General features: G+C 43.3%; 1 protein-coding gene across 8 annotated transcripts in view; it reads left to right on the top strand.

The window, feature by feature from the left end:
• LPP (LIM domain containing preferred translocation partner in lipoma) overlaps positions 1-19686 on the top strand; it is a 791955-nt gene that overhangs the window by 761462 nt on the left and 10807 nt on the right. For all 8 annotated transcript variants that reach the window (XM_027775024.1, XM_027775025.1, XM_014590977.2 and 5 more), the window contains one exon: positions 18486-18664. In XM_027775024.1, coding sequence (XP_027630825.1) covers positions 18486-18664 — 179 coding nt within the window. The remainder of the gene's footprint in view (positions 1-18485; positions 18665-19686) is intronic.

Genomic DNA, 19686 nt, shown 5'->3' with positions numbered 1-19686 from the left:
CTAAAGAAAGAAGGGAAGAGGGGCTGAAGAACCATCCGAGGCCTACCCCAGCACACTGGGTACACTCCTGGTACTGGTGTCCTGTCTCCTACACCCAGCTGAATATTCCTTCTTCTCCACCAGAGACGTTTGAATTCTCATATGGATGTGATCCTTAATTACAGAATTTATAAGGCTACTTTGAATTTGTACAAATTTATCACTGTATATGTCCATACTGGATATAATATGTTCATTTTGCTTAAATGAAGTTCACTTATATTAATCCTTAAATAATGTAGCTAAGAGTCAAGCAGATCTACATTTAAGTCCTGTCTGCCAACTTGTGATTTTGAATATATATGAATAAAAATATACACTCTGGGGGGCCAGCAGGTGTCGTGGTTTTTAAGGGCACCGGACTCCCACATAACCGACCATGGTTTAGGTCCCGGACCTGGCAGCTTGCTTTCTCACTTTCTTCTCTCGCACTCTCTCTCTCTCGCTCTGTCCCTCTCTGGCCAAATTAAAATAAATAAATGATAAATAAAGCTAAAGAAAATAATTCTTTAAAAGAAAACACACTCTAGTTTCTTCATCTCTAAAATAATGGCAATAGTGTCATTCAGGCGCCTCATTTTTTTGCTTATTTCTTTCTTCTATCAGAGAGAAAGACAAATAGGGTCCGCACACTTCAGTCTGCCCACAGACTCCTGCTCACGGATATCACAAGAGGTGAGCCCATTCCTTCCCGTGTATGTCCAGCTGAACGATGGCCTACAAGTCTCAGAAGATCATTGAAAGGAACATAAGGCCGCCGTGTAATTGTTCTCCTGATACCTACCCATAGCAGTTTGTTTAAATGCATAATCTGTTGCTCTTTTTTTTAAAAGAATTATTTATTTATTTATTTATTATTGTTATTATTATTTTTCCCATGAATTTTGCCAAAGACAGAGAGAGGAAGAGAGGGTGAGTGAGAAAGCAAGCCACCAGGTCCGGGACTTGAACCATGGTCAGCCATGTGGGAATTCCAGCACCTTAACTACCTGCTACCTGCTGGCCCAATCTTGAAAGATCAGAATTCTCCAATACAGAAAGTTCATGGATCCCTAAATCCTAACCCCAGAGATAATGATGAAGAAGGTCTAGGGAGCTAGTTTTTCAGTTAAATCTTTGATGTTCATGGCTATTGGAGTGTGTCTGGAGCTGTTTTCTTGTTGGCAGATCAACACGGCAGTAGACTGGAGAAGAGAAAAATGGGGAGGCTAAGAGGCCAGTAAAGAGACTACTGTGATTATCTACGTGAGAAATGGTGGAGTATTAGGGTAGAGAGAGCAATGGATGGAATTAAAATGTTTACTGGGAAAACTTAGTAGGACGTGGTCCCTGACGGGACGTATGATAGGAATAGTCAGTGCTGACTCTGATGTCAAATTTTTTTGGAGAACTGCAGCTCTTGACGTTTATCTGACCAGAACATTGGTTTGAGGTGAAGGACAACAAGGATTGTAATATGTGAAATGTATTTGTTAATATTTGGAAAATTCTCAGTTACCTAGAACAGTGAGTCGAGTCCAATAAGATAAGTCTGAGAGATACAAGTCAAATAACATCCTTATCTTCACAAATTAACTATGCAAATATATGATATAAGGGCCATTCGGTGGTGGTTTTCAAAAGAGAAGACATGTCTGCCCCTTGTAGGGGACACAGTTCAACCACAAGATCAGTAATAATACATAGGACCAGAAGAAAGTAATGCAGTCTTCAATGGCATGCATATGAAGAGGCCCATGCGGAACAGGGAAGCTGCAGTGCCTCAAGCGCTGTGTTCCGTTCTGGGGCCCACATGTTAAAGAGACCTTAAACAGACCAGAACCTGTGCAGAGGAGGGCAATAGGAGAAGAGGATCAGAGAAATATCCCATGGAATGATGGAAGGCTCCCATTGTTTATCCCCAAAAGCAGAAGACTAAGGAAGGACACTATTTTCAGTGCTTTTTAGGGCTATTGCGAAGAAAAGGCAACAGACTTGTCCTTTGATGGTAAATGGAGGGTTAATGGGTAGAAGTTATTTACGTCAAAATAAAAATACTGTGACAGACCTACTGGTAGAAGAGACACCCCCAAGAAAGTCTGCTGTTCCTGTAAAACAGTCGTGGGGGGCTGTACAAATACTGAGTGGAGATATGATAGAGGGAATTCATGGAGCAGACTAATGAGGGCAGATAATCCCGAATGCCCTCCTCACACTGACGCTACTCCATGAAGCTATGTGAAGTTCTAGCTCCTCAATCATTTCTTTGAACAAGTAAAAAAACAATTTGCCTTTATTAATTGAAAACCACACACACACACACACACATATACAGACATTAAGAATAGTACTAGAGGGCTGGTCCTATGGTCTAGTGGTTAAGGAAAGTTAGATTGAACTACAGTTCAAATCCTGGCCATGGTGGCTTGAAAAACACACCAGATATTATGTGTGCCCCAAATCCTGACAGGATGGATAAATGGAGGAAAAGGGATTGTGGTGTAGCCAGATCCCATTGGAGGGTGCCTCTTCACCCCCTCCCCCATGGTACATGTGCCCTCTGGCAACTTAAAAATAAAGAAGACTTTTGAAGAAAAGGAATTCTGCCCATATAATACTCTTATCAATGTATTCTCATACAGTTACTGAGAATAAATAATAGTTTGCATAATTTGAAAACCACATTGCCCACAGAATGGAAGAGAAAGGTTGTTTTTCATGTATACTCTATAACCTGGGTATTATTATTGCTCAGTATGCCCTAGCATTTTGAATAAACCTAACTAGCTTCATGAAATTACAGTGCATTGATTTCATGTGGCTATGGCCAACATTTAATATTCATTTATTCACTTAAGTATTTGTTCAGCAACCAGTACTATATTTCACAGAAATGTTTGGTTGACAGGCATGAAGGGTGAGTCAGAATGGTGATGGGACAGTGAGGGACAGGTGCCTGGAAGGGTAGGTAGGCATTAATCCTGAAGGGCCTTTACTGTCAAGGCGGAAAGGTTGGGGACAGTCACTGCTGAAGCACAGGCATGTAGAATAATCCGCTAGAGTAATCCCTTCCAGCTACATTCTCGACTCTTTGATAGTAAACATCATTCCTGTTGAAGTTTGCTTCTTAGCTTAAACTGAATGCAGATCCAAACCGTAGCATCATTTCAGGTCTTTTTTTTTCCCCCACCACAAACAACTCTGGAGTGGCATGCATTTGAACAAACCAAAAGTGATTTCACTCTTCTCATTTTCAGAGATTTTGGCTAAATGCAGAGTGCGAAATTCATACCTTTTTCAAGCAGTGTGGGTTCTTTTTCCCAATTCCTCTCATCCATCTGGTTCTCTGGAGGTCTTGGAATCCAGGAAAGTGTTAGTTCACTGTGCTGAAATCCAAAAAAGACTGCTAAACTGTGAAAAGAAAATTTGCATTCCAGAGACTGAGAGAGTGAGTCCACCACCCTTCTGCAGCAGCAAGGAGCAAACATCTGTATGTTCTGTCTCTTTTTGTCTTTGAGCAGTTGTAGAGCAGGAAACTATGTACTCGCTGTCTATGCCTTTCAAACCTCATTAATCTAAACCACTACTGGTAGGACGGGGATAGAGAAAGGAAGCAAAACATGGAATTATTTTATTTGTGGTGTCAAAGAAACATTCTACCAAGATCCAAGTTAAGGGAAGCAAATCACTTTACCAGCTTCCCTCTGAGCTCTCTGTGAGCTTCCGGTCTCCTGTGTCTGACATACACATCAGCGATGTTCTGTTGAGAAGGAAACCACACAGTCAAGCCATGATGTTGGCATGTCATTATAGCCTTTTTAAGCTATGGGGCTGTCTTTTGTCTTCTGTTGGCAGAAGTATAATTAGAAGGCCTTGTTTTCAACAGAAGCCAAATGATTGCCAAATCTGTTCAACTGATCTCTAGAGAATGGAAATTAGCTCATGGCCCTCTGGCTGTTCTCTTTGCCACTCCCAGAAGTTAAAGGCTTAAAGTTTTCCCTTTCTTTTGAAAAGAAATCAAGTTTGGTTCAAACAAGCTATTCTGCTATCCCCAAGAGTACAAGGAGAGACCTTCCGTGACCCTAGTTGTTTGGCTCAGTCCACATGTGGCTTGCTATAATTTAGGAAGTAATTGCAATTCATAAAGCCAGGTAGAAAATAAACATCTTGGCAGGGCTGAGTTTCAGGCAGCTCCAAAGAGAACTGACACGTGAGCAGAATGGCATTGGGAACATTTCTAGTCTCTGCTTGCAGATCTTGATGCTAATGGATGATTCATAATGGTTTAATTCTGGTATGAGACGTGGAGGCAGGCAGTCCTTACAATACATACACAGAGCTGAAAACCGTATCACTTAAACCCCGGTTTTCCACAATCTCTTGGATGGGTCAGTTACATACAGTAGACAAATACTGTAAGTAAAAAAGGTCATCACCCTGCTTACTGTATTGTGATGAAGTTCATGTCATTTATTTTCTTAGGGAAATCTGTAGCACTAATATTGTTTAAAGGTACTTTCTTGCTGAGATAGAATCAAAGAACCTATGAACTGGAAGAGACCTTAGATGTTAGGCTGTTTCATGTCATTCATGTTTTTCATTCGACAAATACTTCCTGCTTGTTACATCTTAGTTTTCATAATTTGGGAATTGTATAGGGTAGACTACTTAGTATCCCATTTTACAGATGAGAAAAATTGACACTCAAGTAGTTTATGAAACTTTATTCAAGTTGCTGTCAAATTTCAGATGCTCTGGAAAGTAACTGCCTCAGTGGAGCAGGACAGAGGGTCTATTAATAACCTCTAATTACAGGTTGCTAATAGCAGAAATTATGAGAGCCGGGCATAAGAAAGACAGCAGACACTAAGGCTGAAGGTAGGATTAGCCCCTCTGAGCTCTTAGCCAGAGGGTCCCCATATTTATCAGTGTATGACCATCTCATTTTAACCGTGTCAGAGCTCCAAGGAATGTAATACACTTCGCCTAATGGTTTTGCATTGGCAATGTAAATAATTATGTTAACTTTGTCAGATACTTATTGTCAACAAGGGCCAGAACACCAAAGAGAAGTTTTGGTGCTCTAAAAAGGATCCAGTGCAGGGCTGGAAAAGAGCACTACAGAACTGTGCCATCTGGTCCTGGACTCAGCTCTTTCAGGAGATAGTAGATCACGTTAGCAAATGCACCTCCTGCAATGCAGTGTCCTCGTATGTGAGGAGACAGGGTGGGGCAATATGGTTTAAGTAATTTTTTCAAGTTCAACCAAACTGTATGTATGAGCGGCTATGAGAAGCATCATGCTGAAGATTAGTAGCTGCATTTGGAGTCATTGCTGTGATACGGAACGGAGAGAAGAAAGATAGAGGAGAAACTCGTCAGTCAGAGGACAGTGCAAGGGAGAAAGGCTTTGTTTCAGGCCTAGGCAAGTCAACATTTGTTCAGATCCTGACCCCCATTTATAGACATGTGACATAGAACGGAGAGAATTCTTTTCTTTTTTTTTTAATTAATTTATTTTTACATTTTTCCACAAACATTTACTTTACATATCAAAAAATTTTAACTCATACGCCATAGTTCTTGAGAGTTCATAAACAACTTTCAGAATTTCAGAATACTGAATTTGAAAGATAATGTTCAAAATATTTCTTATAATTTTGTATAATTTTGGTTTTGACTCTATAACAACAGAAACAGTATGGTTTTTAATATTTTTGAGAAAATATTTATATGTCAGCTACTCAAATTGTTCTGCCTTGCTGTCTACTATCCCAGACTGTAGAGATTAAACGCGGACCTGTTTGTGTACGCTTAGTAAACTTTAAGGACTCTACCAAAACCAAGGGGTCAGTTTTGTGGGGGGTTATATAAACAAACGTAAATCACTTCCATGAAGAACTGAGAAATGTGTGGGTTTAGAGTATAATAATTTACGTAGAAAAACCGTTTCCTACAAAGTTCCTAAGGAAGAAGGGGAGAAACCTCTTAGAAATCCAAAACCCCATTTTATATATTAGAATATCCAGTTTCCCCAGATTATGATATACAGGATTTTTTAGATAGTTCCTATCTTAGTAGAAATAAGGATTTTTTAAAGTAGACAATAACGGGACCAGTGATTAGCATAATGGCTATGTCAATGAACGCCCAGGTAGCCAACTGCAGTTTGAGTCCCGGACCCGGTGGCTTAAACTCATGCCGCCCGTGTGTGCATGCGTGCCCAAGATCCAGAGAGGAGAATGGAGGAGAAGGGATTGTGGCGTGGCCATCCCCCCTGGGGGGTGATTTCTCACTTTCTGTCTCTCTGTCTCTCTCTGTCTTTCTGGCGAGCACACTCGCCCTATAGCAAAAACCTCTCAAAAAGAAAAAAAAAAAGTAGACAGTAACATATAAGAGAATTGATGGTTAAGAAAAAAAAAGTATAGACACATACTGTTTAGATACAGTAATTCAATTGATTGATCCTAGTCCCTTAGAATTGACAGGGTGAATTATGTAAAATTAGTATTTACTATATATCCCAGCACTGGCTACTTTCTCTCTTATGTGTAATTGTATTTAATTCTCACAACACTGTAGTTTAGACATTTTGTCTTCTTTAGTTGATGAGGAGACCAAAGGCTAAAGAGGTAAAGAAAATAAACTGGAAACCCAGATCTCCTGCCTTGTCACTAACCCTCTTGCTGTGTGTGACCCACCTTCTCAGACTCCTGATGTAGTAAGCCTTAACAAGACTGTACCTTGAAGATGTTGCAAAGACACATCTATGATTTGACTTGGCTTGAAAGGAAAGGAATTCTATTATTTTCCCCTCTCAGGATAGTTTCAATGGGGTTCTGTGATCTTTCCATTGTGCCCCTGGCATGTAGGGCTGACACCAGTCATCATGCCTTATCCCTCTGTTCCTCCCCACCCTCGCATTTCTCGAGGATTATGAGACATTCCAGAGAAGTGCTTTGGAAGACTTAGCACATCACATGGGTTGTACATTTTAACATAAAATAACATTCCTCTAGGCCTTCAGGTACAGATAAGCTAAATGTCTTTTAATTGAGTTTTTATTTATTTATTTATTTATTTTGTTAAACTTAGATCAGAACTCCAACTATTCTGCTTACAGATAAACAACAGCACTCTTTGTAAGAAATATGATTTATACCTCATGACACAGTTGAATAAAATGGCCTAATTATCCTAATCTTTTTGTCCTTTCTGTTGACTTTTTTTTTCATCTGTCTTTAGGACATATCTTTTAATCTGAAACCCAGCTTATGATGCCTAAATAAAAACAGAAAACTCCTGTAACAAAACCTCGCTTCGAAATTTATTTTAGGAGTAAAACGTGCATCTCGTCTGCACTGGCTTTGACCCATGGTGGCTCAATGTCTCGCAGTCATGGGTTCCTCTTCAGCGATGCCCATATATAGATGGCATGGCAGCATCCTACCTGTGGAATGAGTTTAGTGCAACGCAAGCTTCTCTGAGACTCCTCTCAGAGAGGATTAGGTAACGAACGTTCTTGTTATAAAACAACGTTCATTTCAAAGGATGTTAAAATCAGTTTCTTTTCAAGCACCAACTTAAATCCCACCTAGAATAGATTCCTAGAGTCATACCCACAGCACCCTGTCGCTCTCTCACCATTCATAAGTAATTGCTCTCTGTGTTCCCATCACATATTACTCATGCTTCTGTAATAGCAGTTTTTTGTGCCCTTTGCCTCAAATCCGTTATTTATAGACGTATCTGCCTCTCCCACGACCTCAGGAACCTCTGGGGCAGGGCTGGTGTCTTTGTCTTTTCTCCCTTCCTCGGTACCTGCCAGGGTGGCGAACGCTGTGTTCTTCTCTCCCGGTTTCGTACAATGACAGAGTAAGTGGGCAGGCCACTCTGCTTTTAAGAGCAGCCTATGAAACGGTTTTTAAAGGGGACTTAAAAGATATAATAAAGCCAAGGCAATCTAGGCATTGGATCCAAATGTTGTGCTCAAGAAGATTGGCAGAAGTAAAAGTAAAGTATTGAAATTCTTTTACTACATTTTTAGTTCCGTGTTGCATAGCTGTTACCGTTTTTTGTGAGGTGGGGGCAGGAGTCATAACATCAAATGAAAATACGTTTTAAAGATTTGATGCCATCTAATAAATTGTCTTCTCTGGAAAAATGAAGATTTCCACCTGTCGAGAAGGAATCGTGACTCTGACCGGGAAATCATGGTCACAGGGATGGGATGACACGGGTCCCAGGCGGACCAATGTGTCTAGACACATTAGACGGTGATGCAAATATTAATTGAGATTCAGAAATAGATAAAGTTGGAGGACATTTGCGAAGAGTGAGAACAGTTTGAATAAAAACGGTGTGCCTCGCGGGCAGAGAGCTTTGGGAAGAGTTTGGAGCACAGGCTCAGGAGGAGCCTGCATGGAAACCCAAACGTACTGCCATCATTGGAACGCCTTTTTTCATTACTGTTTTCTGTTTTGTTTTTAAGTTTCTTTCTTTTTTCTTTTTATTTTTTAATGAGAAAGAGGGAGAGAGACACCCCTGGCAGGGTCTTTATGCCACCAACCTCAGCCATCCGGGCTTACCGGCCACGCATACACACCAGCATGTCCCGGGAGACCCCAGGGTATAAACCCTGGACCTTATATTATTTCAGCATCACTGAGCATGTCATCATGGTGCACCTCCAGGGCTGGCCTGGAAAGCCTTCTTGATGACCCAAATCAAGATGCAGATTAAGCTTGTATGTTCTGTTTAAGTTAGATAACGTAATTGAGTTCAAATAATGGAGCTGGCATTAAAGAAAAAAGTGCTGAGTTAGCCCCGCTCTCCTTTTCGTACCCCGTTGCCATTTTCTTGGGAATCCTTAGGCGTGAGCTGTGCTTTCCAACCTTCCTCACATCACAGTTCATGTGGAAAATGATGGCATTCCTTCAGCACACTGGAAGAAGTGGACAAGGCATTGCCTGGTTTATGGTAACTACTTAGAGACTCTAGAAACTTCTGACCCCTCTTCCCCCCACCCCCATAGAATACGTGCACTCACCAGAGAGAGCTAGAGAGAGGGAAAGTGAAAAATATTCTCCCAAAGAAGGATAGCTATGCGATAGCCCCTTCTCCTCCAGTCTCCTCTCAGGATTCTGGGCATGTATGCACACATGCCTGGTGGGATTTTCAAGCCGCTGGGTCCAGGGCCTGAACTGCAGTAGCCATCTGAGAGTCCAGCTGCCTTAACACCACACCATCTGCTGCCCCCCCTCTGGTCCCTCTTAACCTTCCCAAATATGGTACAACTGGAACCCACTTGAGACACACTGTATCTTAGCCTATCAGTTGAGAAGCTCTGCAGTAGAGAATTGTTTTGCATGGTAAAGCAGAATAATTTCATTTTCTATAAAGTACATACCAGATTTTATCAAGTCCTCCTCTAGCCAGTATGTGTGGAGCAGCACTTATATACAAGGGATCTAAGTGAATTTCTGTCTTGTAGGAGTGTCGAGCATAAACCTCTTAAGATCTCAACATGTTTCTCCTGTTCATTTATTTTCACACAACTTGCAAGAAGTAATTCTGACTGTCAAAGTTCAAGATAGGGTGAATCTACAGAAATATAGACTCGGTATAGTGTGATACAGCTGAGGGATTTTCTTTCGGACCGAGAATGAGGAGACTGGTATTCTAACTCCCAAATCTGCCCCTAGCTGTTGGTACCTTAGTTTCTGGGATCTGGTAGTTGGACTAGAAACGTGGTTTTCAAACTGCAGTGTGGATTCCCCCACTTACTCCATCTTTTTACTCTCTTCATCCAGAGGTGATTTGGGGTTTGCTGGATGAGCTCCCTCAATGAACTAATTCCCTGAGCAAAACATTATGAGAGAAGGAGGCGAGTGAAGGGAGTTGAAAATTGCTGAGTAGAGAGCGTAATCTCTAAGGATTTTTCAAGATCTAGTATTTTCTAACTGTATTTTTCCTTTTTCTTTGCTCAACAAGATCAAACTGTATCTGGAATATGGGCTGTCAGCCCTGGTCCTTACGAATTCTTCCTGTTTCACCGTATTGCTTTTGTCCATAAATAGAAGTATAACATCACAGTTTAATTTTCTAAAATGAAAATTTTAACATGTCTAAATGCCAATGGTCACTTCATAGTCTTCTGAATCTTCAAGTACTTACGTCTCTTCATTTCAGATACTCAACATTGAAACATTGAAATTACAGATGATAGTAATGTTCTTACCGTCCCTGTCTCTCTAGTCGTTACTGTTACTATTACCTGTGGGCTTCATTTATATTCAGGTGACTCTTCCCTCCCCTCTGCCTGTGAATTAGAAAAGTTACTTGTACATCATCCAAGGAAAAGATACGACCAGATTGTGTCTCTAATTGGAAAACACTTGCATTTGGAAGTTCTGCCTGTAAGGTTCCTTTGCGATTTTATTTTTATTTTCACTTACATTTTTTTCTTTTTAATCACAATTATGTGGCCACCACTTTGGAAAAGTTGTGTGTTCTAGCACCTGAAAAATGTCTTGCATTTTTGCTTCTCTTACGTCTTCTCACTTTAACCTTACTTTCATTGGGTTAGCTGCGTAATACACTTTCTATGGAAGAAAAATCCGCAAATAATAGCTGCTACGAAAAGAATAAAACCAGGATTTCTCACTCAGCTTGGGCTCTAAGGCCTTCCACAGCTGATTACCAGGTATCCCCTGTATTGCCTGCTGTGGGCAGTTGGCAGGGGTTGGCTAGGGCTGTGGATGCTGAAGTGTGCTGTCCAGATCCCCTCGAGAGACAGAAAGTGAGAAATCACCCCCCAGGCGGGTTGGCCACGCCGCAATCTGTTCTCCTCCATTCTCCTCTCGGGATCTTGGGCACACATGCACACGTGCCCGGCGTGAGTTTAAGCCACTGCGTCCGGGACTCGACTACATGGGAGTCCAGCGACATTTGGGGTTTGCTGGATGAGCTCCCTCAATGAACTAATTCCCTGAGCAAAACATTATGAGAGAAGGAGGCGAGTGAAGGGAGTTGAAAATTGCTGAGTAGAGAGCGTAATCTCTAAGGATTTTTCAAGATCTAGTATTTTCTAACTGTATTTTTCCTTTTTCTTTGCTCAACAAGATCAAACTGTATCTGGAATATGGGCTGTCAGCCCTGGTCCTTACGAATTCTTCCTGTTTCACCGTATTGCTTTTGTCCATAAATAGAAGTATAACATCACAGTTTAATTTTCTAAAATGAAAATTTTAACATGTCTAAATGCCAATGGTCACTTCATAGTCTTCTGAATCTTCAAGTACTTACGTCTCTTCATTTCAGATACTCAACATTGAAACATTGAAATTACAGATGATAGTAATGTTCTTACCGTCCCTGTCTCTCTAGTCGTTACTGTTACTATTACCTGTGGGCTTCATTTATATTCAGGTGACTCTTCCCTCCCCTCTGCCTGTGAATTAGAAAAGTTACTTGTACATCATCCAAGGAAAAGATACGACCAGATTGTGTCTCTAATTGGAAAACACTTGCATTTGGAAGTTCTGCCTGTAAGGTTCCTTTGCGATTTTATTTTTATTTTCACTTACATTTTTTTCTTTTTAATCACAATTATGTGGCCACCACTTTGGAAAAGTTGTGTGTTCTAGCACCTGAAAAATGTCTTGCATTTTTGCTTCTCTTACGTCTTCTCACTTTAACCTTACTTTCATTGGGTTAGCTGCGTAATACACTTTCTATGGAAGAAAAATCCGCAAATAATAGCTGCTACGAAAAGAATAAAACCAGGATTTCTCACTCAGCTTGGGCTCTAAGGCCTTCCACAGCTGATTACCAGGTATCCCCTGTATTGCCTGCTGTGGGCAGTTGGCAGGGGTTGGCTAGGGCTGTGGATGCTGAAGTGTGCTGTCCAGATCCCCTCGAGAGACAGAAAGTGAGAAATCACCCCCCAGGCGGGTTGGCCACGCCGCAATCTGTTCTCCTCCATTCTCCTCTCGGGATCTTGGGCACACATGCACACGTGCCCGGCGTGAGTTTAAGCCACCGCGTCCGGGACTCGACTACATGGGAGTCCAGCGACATAGCCATTACGCCAACTGCTGGTCCCCCAGATCCCTTTTTGAGGCTCTCATCTCCCAGGTGCTGCGACTGTTGAGGGCTGACAGTCCATAGCTGAACCTCTGCCCGGTAATTGCCTTACACTGAAGGTGGAACCTCTCCCCCCAAGGTCACACTTCCTTCTTGGGGACAGCCCATCTCCACTGACTGGTGAGTGCAGGGATATAAAGACCTTGTCCTCTGGTTTTGAGAAAGGACAACTCTGCAGGCCATCCCAGCTGCAGAGTTCTCCATGGAAACTTCCGAGGCGTCTGTTATACCAGTGTCACAGTTCAGCTCCTCTCTCTGCCCATTACTCTCTGCACTCTCCCACAGAGTGGATTGTATAGACGCTCCTCGATAGCTTCCTGTGTGCACAGTTCTGTTTTAGAATGTGTTTCTAGGAAGCAACCTCGGTCTGTGGTTTCATGGTGGAAGGTGGGAGTGATCACAGTTCACGCGTGGAAGTCCACATAAACCACTGAAGAAAGTATGTCGTCTTAGTGTCATGAGATGCATCAGGTAATCCTGTGGGAGTGGAGGAAGTGACTTATTTTGCCTGGAGTATAACAGAAGGCACGTTAGGAAAGATTTCTCAGAAGAGGTGACACTTGCTCTTCACTTTGAAGCATAATGAGCAGGCGTTCTTTAAGCAAAGAAGCATGAGATAGCCTGGAGCGTGAGATAGCCTTCTTAAAAAAGAACGTCGCTTATTCTGAATAATGAACAGTATTCCGTCCTTCCTTCATTCGTTCTTGCACACATTCACCCCAGTTTCTGTTTTGTTTTGTTTTGGCAGCAGGAAGGTGAGGGCCATTGGGGAGAGCAGTGCAGAGGAGTCAGGAGCCAGGTCAAGAGCACCCTACTGGTTTTGAGGGTTCTTCAGCAAGTGTGAGCTCTCCCTCCTAACTCTTCATCCAGCCAACATGGCATCCCTGTTCACAAAGGAGATGTGACTTGAATACACTTACTTCAAGGCAGTCCTCTTCTACTTATTTTCCAGAAGACTTTCTCTTTTCTTCAAATACTATTTTATTTGTTCATTTTTTTTTAAGAGAGATTTTGTTATAGGGTGCATGCACTTCCCAGAGAGACAGACAGAGAAACAGAAAGTGATAACTTACCCCTCCCTCAGGGGAGATGGCCATGCCACAATCCCTTTTCCTCAGTCTCCTCTCAGGATTTTGGGCAAGCACACACACACACACCTAGCATGAGTTTTAAGCTGCTGGGTCCAGGACTTGAACCACAGTCAACTACGTGGGAGTCCAGTGATGTAACTATTATGCCACTGCTGTTTCATATTTTATTAACTATACTTACCTATATCAGAGAAGACTAATATTTATAAGAAGAGTGCACCATTTTGTCTAGTTTCAAACTAACAATTCATAAGAAGACACATCTCCTTTTGTGGTGTTTAAAATATTACCATTAGCAATTCCTTGCATTCTAAGGGGGAAATCGTAGTAAAGATAAGATAATCCTGCTTTCTAACAGATGAATCTCCCTTTCAAACCTCTGATGAGGAGTTAACCAGTTATTTCAGTATAGCCTTGCTAATGGGAACCTTGACCTTTTCTCTAAGCTGTTAATACTAAACTATCACAGAGTAATAATAATTGCAGAGTTGGAATTATCATTTTACAGATGAGAAATCTCAAGACCAGTGAGAAGAAATCATTTCCCTAAAGGCATACAGTGGGTATTGACAAAGCCAAAGGACAAATCATATTCTTCATTTGGCAGCTGCCCCTCTGTGACCACATACTGAATCTGTGAGCTCCCTGTCTGAATTACTGAAACTCTGGAAACTGCAGTTCCACTCCCACTTCTGCCCACATAAGCTCCATGACTCAGGTCCAGCCATGACTCAGGTCCAGACAAATCAGTTCTCCAGGTCTACTGCTCACCTATGAAACACGAGCCCGGCTAAAGGAACTCCCGCCACCCTCCTCATTCACATCCTGGGAGTTCCTCTCCTTTCTCTAAGGGAAGATATGTCCAAGTGTCCAGTGCGCCAGCTGGAGGCTGATCGGGGAGGAGGACTGGAACAAGGCCTGGCTCGTGGGGGTTAACACCTACTCCTTCACCACTCACTAGCCCAAGCCGAGAGGCAGCTGCGTTCTTGGAACCTTCCTTTCTGAGTTGGGGGCATTTTTGCAGGAGACTCATTTTAGGCCTATTTTTCACATTTTTTTTTCCTTTGTAGCAAAAATGTTCAGATTACCTGTGTTTTGAACTGAGCATCCATAGACCATAACATCTTTCCTTAGGAACGGGCTGGACCTTATATGTTGCAGCCGGTTTTCAGTAAATGAGCTGAATCTTACTGCCAAGCCTCAATGCAAACAAAACATTTTCTGGTTTGTTCAACTCCATTACAGAGCTGGCTTTAAAAAAGAAAAAAGTTAAAACCCACAGAGGAGCAAAACGCAAGCCCTGGGAAGACCATTTCCAGCCACATTAACTCAGATCGTCAGGGTGGAAAGAAGCTGGGCTCTCATTCTCCAGACCACCGCCCTCTCCAGGCCCTCATCCTATGCCCTTCTGCTATTTTAATTTCACCACTTCAAAATAGGTTGGGGAGGAGGGGAGCTTAATAGTTTCCACGAGTTTAGACTGTGACCAGAAGCATACCAAGCAATTTCTGAACCTCAGGCAACCACACTTTGAGAAGAGGAGGAGGGTGGATTTACCAACTCATCTCAGGATGGATTCCAGAGCCAGGGCTCTGGGGCCAGCATGGTGCTGCCTGGTTAGGATGGAAACAAATGCCTTTGTTCATTCTTTCTGCATTCATCCCAGCCTTTTGTTTTGTTTTGTTATTTTAATGATAGTACATGAGAAAGAGAGAGAGAAAGAGAAAGCACTCTCAACGGGTCTTGTCAGGTAAGGATCCTCCTTCCCTAGCCCTCCTGCTTCTCAGAAGTTTAGCACCTAGTGTGTTTTCAGGCCAGTACAGAGCTCTGAACTCACGCTCAGCATTTTATAAGCTACACCACCTAGGCGGGGCCAATCGTGGCTCAGCCCAGACAGTACAGGCTGCATTATGGGACAGACCATTGCATTCATAGGATGTAGTTCCTGCCCTTAATGAAACTGCAGTCTAGACATATTTGTAGATAATATTTTAAGAGATTTTTCCCTTACGGCACATGCGCTTGCTGGAGAGAAACAGGGACAGTGAGAGGGAAGGTGAAAAGTTGCCTCCCCAGGGGGGACAGTCATGCCATCATCCTTTCTTCTCCATTCTCCTCAGATTTGAGACATGCACACACATGCATCTGGCATGGTTTTCCAGCCACCAGGTCCAGAACTTGAACCACAGTCAGCCATGTGGGAGTCCAGCAACGTAACCACTGTGCCATCTGCTGGCCCCTGCGTAGATAATTTTTAATAAACGTAACACTCTGAGTGTGTGGTGTACAAAGTAAATAAAGTACTCAAGAAGGGGAGAGAAAGAGGCAATTTATTCCAGCCAGGGCCATCGAGAAAGGCGTCACTGAGGAGTTGCCTTATGGTCTGTACCTTAAAAGATCAAAATGGCAAATTGTGATACATGCAGGCATTAGCCAAGGCACAGAAGTATGGGAGTTTCTTACAGCTTTGAACAAGAGTGAGATCTCTGAGATATTCAAAGCCTAGAAACGGAGGTCGATATGGAAGGAATGAACCCTTTTATATTGTAGAGCTAATGTTTCTAATGTTTCTCTTCAGGAAAGGGCCCTGGTTTTATATCTGTGCTTTGGAAAGGATGCTGGAGGCATGTTGGGAAAAAGGATTACAGGGGGAAGGATGCAAACGGGAAGTCGAGTCAGGGGCCACTGATGCCTAGGTCACTTATCAGGATCCTAGCGACCAGAATTCAGTGCTTTCACCTCCAGCCATTTAGCGATTCTCATGCTTAGAGGGCAGTTGCTTCTTCATTTCCACACCCCACCTAGGCTTGCAGCTTTCTAATCAGTTTCACATCCCAGACTGTACAGCCAGAGAGGCAGGCCAGAGAGCTCTGTGGTACATGGCCTATTACACATGAAACATGGCTGTTTGCTAAGAGTATGGGATCCTAGGGAAGGATGAAAAGTTAGCAGTTAATCTTTCTGAATCCTGACTCACTTAGTGGTATCTTTTTTTTTTTTTTAAGAATTATTTAATTCCATTTGTTGTTGTTGTTATTATTATTATTTAATTTGAACAGAGACAGAGACAGAAAGAGAGAGAAATAGGGAAAGCAAGAAAGCAAGCCACCAGGTCCAGGACTTGAACCGTGGCTGGCCATGTGAGAATCCAGTGCCTTTACCCACCACGTCACCTGCCAGCTCCAGTGGCATCTCTTTTAATGGTAGTATGTATGGTAGTGCCAGAGGCAGAGAAAGCAACCCCTAGAAGTGATCATGCCACAGTTCCTTCTCTTCTGTTTCTCTTACCTTTCAGAATCTGGGCCATGCACACACATGCGCACACCCAGAATGTTCCTCAAGCTGCCAGGTCCAGGACTTGAACCACACAATCATCTATTATAGGCTCCAGCTGCCTTAACAACATCATGCCTCAGGCTAGCCCGGTATTTTTAAAACTCAGCTTACATATAAAGTAAATTAATGACTTTCTTAATTCACTTTTCTAAACCAGAGCCCCTCTAGTTCAACATTTTCATCATGAGTTCATGCAGCTGCATCAGCCCCATTAGTGTAGTCATTAAGCCCTATGCAGAGGGAACTGCATCCCACATGGCCAACTGTGGTTTACATCTCAGCCCCGGTGGCTTATAAAGCTTGCCTAGCATGTATGCTTGTGTCCCAAATCATGGGATGGGAAAATGGAGAAGAAGGGATTGCAGCATGACCATGCCCACTGGAGGCTCTCTCTTTCTCTTGCTCTCTCGCTCTCTCGCTCTCTCTCCTGCTCTTTGTCTTGGTGAGTGTGCACACCTCTGGCAATTAATGACAAGAGTTCATGAATTCTTTATTACTTAAAATGCTTATTTCTTCTATGAAAGAAAGAGAGGAAAGACAGGTGGCTGTCTCAGGTCTCCAAGATACAATCGACCCCGGTCTCAGCCGGCCCACCAGGCACCCAGCGGTCCCTAGCCTGCTGGGGAAGTTCCCGGGACCCAAACCCGGACCCCTTCCCATGTGGGTCCAATTGCATCACTGCCGCTCTGCTCTCTGGCTCTGAATGCATAAACTCTAAACCCGGAGATGCTGTTTAATCAAGGCTTTCGGTGATCAGCAGCCTCGTTGATTATGCCAGCTTTGATTTGGACCTGTATTCACAGAGACCATTCTAAACAGTTGGCAGTCTCAGTGACTGTTCTAGGTCTTTGATGATGAATCAGGCTTTTTGTTCTGTTTGTTTTGAGTTTTTTTTCCTTAGGGCATGTAAGCTGGGGGATGGGGTCAAAGACAATGAGAGGGAAAGTGAGAAACTGTGTCGCTGGGAGGATAACCACACAGCAATCCCTTCTCCATTCTCCTCTGGAGATCTTGGGCACAGATGCACACATGCCTGGTGTGATTTTCAAGCCACTGGGTCCAGGACTCAAACTACAGCCATGTGGGAGTTTAGCAACATAACCAACACACCATCATGTTTAGAAGTAAATAGTGTTCTTCAAGTGGAGAAAATGGTTAGTACAGTTCAGAGGTCAACAACAAATAAAAACAGCCAAGGGTGGAGGGTGGGGGTGGTAGGCAGCAGATGGTATGGAAGTTAAAGTGTTGGATTCCCACATGGCTGACCACGGTTCGAGCCCCAGACCTGGCGACTTGAAAATAACATAGAGCGCATGTGCATGCATGCCCAGGGTCCTGGGAGAAGGGGTCGTGATGTGGCCATCCTTCCAGGCCCCAGGAGCGGGGAATGGTTTCTCACTTTCCCTCTCTCTGTCTGTCCATCTTTGTTCGGTGACCACACGCTCCCTGTGGTACAAACATAAACATAATAAATAAAAATAAAAGTCATGGACCAAATTCAGCCCCCACCTACTTTTATAAATAAAGTTTTACTGTTTATGTGCTGTCTCCATCAGCCTTCGCACTACAATGGCAAAAGTGAGTTGTTCTCATAAAGCCAGAAATATTCGCCATAGTGACCTTTACAGCAGTTTGGCATAATCCTCGATATAATGGAAAGGAACAGGGTGGAAGTCAGAAAGCAGCGTTATAATCCTGGATTTGCTGCCTATCACCTGCGCGTAGAAGAGCCGCCCGTCCCACCTAACTGTGTCTCCTTCTCTCTGACAGAGTCTGCCTTTCCCAGGTGCTGCAGGGAGCCCGTGAGCCCCCTGGACTTTACAGACGAGCTTGTCATGCTGGAAGAGCTCCCCGACTCCCAGCCTGATGTTAACTGGTTCTCTTCTTCCTCAGAATACTCTGGAGCAGTGCAATGTGTGTTCCAAGCCCATCATGGAGCGGATTCTCCGAGCCACCGGGAAGGCTTATCACCCTCACTGCTTCACCTGTGTGATGTGCCGCCGCAGCCTGGATGGGATCCCCTTCACTGTGGATGCTGGAGGACTCATTCACTGCATTGAGGACTTCCACAAGTAAGCAACCTACTCTCCCTGCTCAGCCTGCGCTCTCCCGCCTCCGGTCTTCCTAAGTCTGTTCTTACTGAGCACTGTCTGGGCTGCACATTATTCTTACTCAGCTATAAAAGCTCAAGGTTTAGTAAAACCTTGAATAGAAATTATTTATCCCCTCATCCAATGCAGTATTAATGTCAGGGTCAGTTTAGCCTTGGCTTCAAGGTTCTCTGGGGATTATCCATTGCATTTTTGTGTGGCCCTAATTGTGGAAAAAATTCAGCCACAGAGTGTACATGTTTGAAAGAGGCAGGACCCTGGGCCGGGCTCTCGGAGTGCTGGCCTCCACGTGCCTGCCAGTCTGCAGAGAGGTGCCTCCGATGGGGAGACGCAGAGAACAATTCAGTCCCTCTTACTAATGTACACCTCTACGTATTGAGAGGCAGTTTCAAGTCATTGTTGACATTTGTGCCCTTCCCCAGCCCCGTTTCCCTTCCAGATCTCTTCCTCAGGACAGTTTTCTAGTGTAATTAGTACAGTCTGTTGCAGGTTTTTGTTTGTTTGTTTTGTTTTGTTTTGTTTTGTTTTCTGAGAAAGATGAGAAAGGAGAGGCTTCCAGTCACTTAGTCGTGGGCCTGAAGAAATACATCCCCACTTGCTCACTTCCATTCTGTGTAGATCTCTATTTCTTCTACCATCGTGGGGTTTTCTTATAAGTTGTACCGTTTTGCTTCTTTTTATTTGGCCAGTTTTCGTTGGTTGATGGGGTGGTCACATTTGCTGTGTGACTCTCAGGGCTGCATGACAGCTCTGGAGTGTTTGTGCATGGTAGACACGGGCTCTCTGCCTCGTGTGGGCAGCAGGTCTGAGGACAGTCTGTAAGACCGTCAAAGAGACGACACTCACGTTCCTCACCACTGCATATCCGTTCCATGTCCTCCAAACACGCTGTCCTCTGGGTTAATTTCACCTCTCCGTTGATTGTCAGCAACCCAGAGGTACTTACCACAGCGGTTTGGGGACTTGAGACTCATATGTTAAAA

Source organism: Tupaia chinensis, unplaced genomic scaffold (assembly GCF_000334495.1).
Source record: "Tupaia chinensis unplaced genomic scaffold, TupChi_1.0 Scaffold000515_1, whole genome shotgun sequence".
Classification (NCBI taxonomy): Eukaryota; Metazoa; Chordata; class Mammalia; order Scandentia; family Tupaiidae; genus Tupaia; species Tupaia belangeri.
The sequence above is the reverse complement of the archived record's forward strand: the minus strand, read 5'-3'. Positions and strand labels throughout refer to the sequence as shown.